General features: G+C 35.2%; 1 protein-coding gene across 1 annotated transcript; it reads right to left on the bottom strand.

Annotated features, from left to right (window-relative positions):
* Positions 1-1,152: 1,152 nt before the first annotated feature.
* On the bottom strand, positions 1,153-2,187 carry LOC137614978 (uncharacterized). The gene has a single exon (XM_068344620.1). The coding sequence runs from the start codon at positions 2,185-2,187 to the stop codon at positions 1,153-1,155; it is 1,035 nt and encodes a 344-aa protein (XP_068200721.1).
* Between the last annotated feature and the right edge of the window lie 429 nt (positions 2,188-2,616).

Raw genomic sequence — 2,616 nt, 5'->3', positions numbered from 1 at the left:
AAAGCGAATTTTGTAATAATTATTTAAAACTATTTTATTGGTAATAAATCTCTCAAATCAATTTATCGAGGCTAATTAAAAGAAGGTTTTTGGTTTGCTATGGTAAAAGCTTAACATTAGTAAACTATTGCAAAACCGCATCAATGTCCTATGATACTGATGCCATTGTTTCTCTTACAAATTATTCAAATAAAATTCTTCCCAAGGCATTATTTCCTAAACTTTTTATTTTTTTATATATTGATGAACAAATAAAAAACATTTGTATACATGAGCTAACTCCACTCTAATCAAGTCTTTCTAATTATCTTCATAGGTAATGTAGCTGCCGTTTTCTTCAAAGCCACAAGGATGAGATGTAGAAAAGACACAGATACTGTTACTCACGTCACACTTTATTAAAAATTTGATATAAAGTTCAAGTTGATATCACAAGACACTTTAAACCAACTTAAAGCTTTAAATCACTTAACACTAAGCACTACAACTTAAGTTGATCATAACTGTAAAAGCTTATAGTTGGTCAGTACTCCAAGACCAGAGAACCAATGATGAGTACTTTGCTAGTAGTGCAGGGCAACGAGGTTCAAGAAACTGAAAACCACAAAATACAAACTTACTAAATTTGTTAAAAAGAAATTCCATAATAAACAAAGAATTGATAGTAGTTTGATTTAACTACAAAACACCACAAACATGAAATAGAATATATACAAATTTCAGTAAAGAAATAAACTTACATCTGTGTTACTCTAAGCTACATCCAATACCAGCGAAACGGATTTCCAAAGAAATGCTCTTTACACTTTGAAGACTTCTACTCTGTTAGTCATCAAAAAACCTTGATCCTATTTCTAGAACATATAATTGCTATAGTGTAATTAGAACACTGATAACTACCAGGATAAAAAATCTTTTCAAGAACTACTCAACTACAATTGACAAACAAATTACAGCAGTAACAATCCAAAACAGACTGAACAATGTTTACATGTAAAACGGACAAAATATCTACAATACAATTTAACCCTAAACACCAAGTTGAAAAACATAGCTTATTAAATTATTATATACACATTCTCGGCCCTATAAACAAATTATTTGTTTATCAAAATCAATCATATCTATAAATGCAGGTGATATAAATAACATCTATAATAGATGTAATATACTCTCAAATCCTTTGATCGTAAGAAAAATAACTATTATAATCATTGTTCCTCTACTGCAAGGAGAAGAACAAGCTTTTAAATGGGTTGCTGGAGCTCTGATGTTTGTGTCTTTTAAAACTACACTTCGTACAAAACCGGTTCTGTCCTTTCCAGTGCTGATAACACGACCCATCATCCAGTTACTCCTTAACTGATTATTATCTTTTACAAGGACAATATCACCAACTTGAAGGTGCTGCTTTTCCTTGTTCCACTTCTGTCTCTCTTGTAATGTTGATAAATATTTTCTTCGCCATCTAGTCCAGAATAAGTTAGCCAAGAATTGAACATATCGCCACCTCTGTCTCAGATACATGTCTCCTTTCTGAAAAACACCAGGTGGTGGCATCACAACACTTGATTTCTGTGTGAGAAGCTGTGCTGGACCGAGGGGTTGTAAGTCATCTGGGCTGCCACTGACTGTGGCCAAAGGACGGTCATTCACTATAGCCTCAACTTCTGTGAGAAGAGTGCGGTAACTCTCATCATCCAGTCGTCCAGCATGTTCTTTAAAGAGAAGAGTCAAGACCTTTCTTACAGTTCTAATCTGACGTTCCCACACACCTCCCATATGACTAGCTGTAGGGGGATTGAAGGTCCAGCTGATGCTTTCTTTTGAGAGGAAAGTTCTGACCTGATCATCATTCATCTCATGCAGTGACTTCCTCAACTCCTTCTCAGCTCCATGAAAGTTTGTCCCATTGTCACACCAAATCTTTACATTTGCTCTTCTAGCAACAAACCTTCTTAAAGCATTTATGAAGTACGATGTGTCTAAGGAATTGGCTGTCTCTATATGAATTGCTCTTGTAGACAAGCCTGTAAATAATACACCATACCTCTTCCTAATTTGCCTTCCTTCTTTGACTTCCTGTGGCCCAAAGAAGTCAACACCTGTGTGAGTGAATGGAGGAGCTGGAATTACTCTTTCCAATGGTAAATCTGCCATCTTCTGGTTTAGAACAGGGTTTCTCATTTTTCTGCAAATGGCACATCTTTGTAGAACCAAGTGACACAATTGGTAATAATTCATTCAAAATATCCCTAATGAGTCAATATGGATAAATATCAACACAACTTCGTGTTCAGATATAAATAAATTTCTACCTCATACTTGGGATCGAACGCTGGCCCCTTCTAATGAAAGGCCAGCGTTCGGATCCCAAGTATGAGGTAGAAGGTTTTTTCAGACAATTTTCATATGTATGGAAGAGAGCACCGTTTAGCACTAAACCTAACTCGCATGAATCCATTGATTTTTTATGGAATTCAAAGGAGTCAGCTGTACATACTTCATTATTCATTGCCTCTGAACAGTGAGTTAACCTATCTAAGTCTTTAATGACCGTATATGTTTACTTATCAGGGGAAATCAATACGTGTCCTGTCAAACTGGATATTACTG

This window comes from Palaemon carinicauda, chromosome 21, assembly GCF_036898095.1.
Source record: "Palaemon carinicauda isolate YSFRI2023 chromosome 21, ASM3689809v2, whole genome shotgun sequence".
NCBI classification, from domain to species: domain Eukaryota; kingdom Metazoa; phylum Arthropoda; class Malacostraca; order Decapoda; family Palaemonidae; genus Palaemon; species Palaemon carinicauda.
This window is presented reverse-complemented; position numbering and strand designations above follow the sequence as displayed.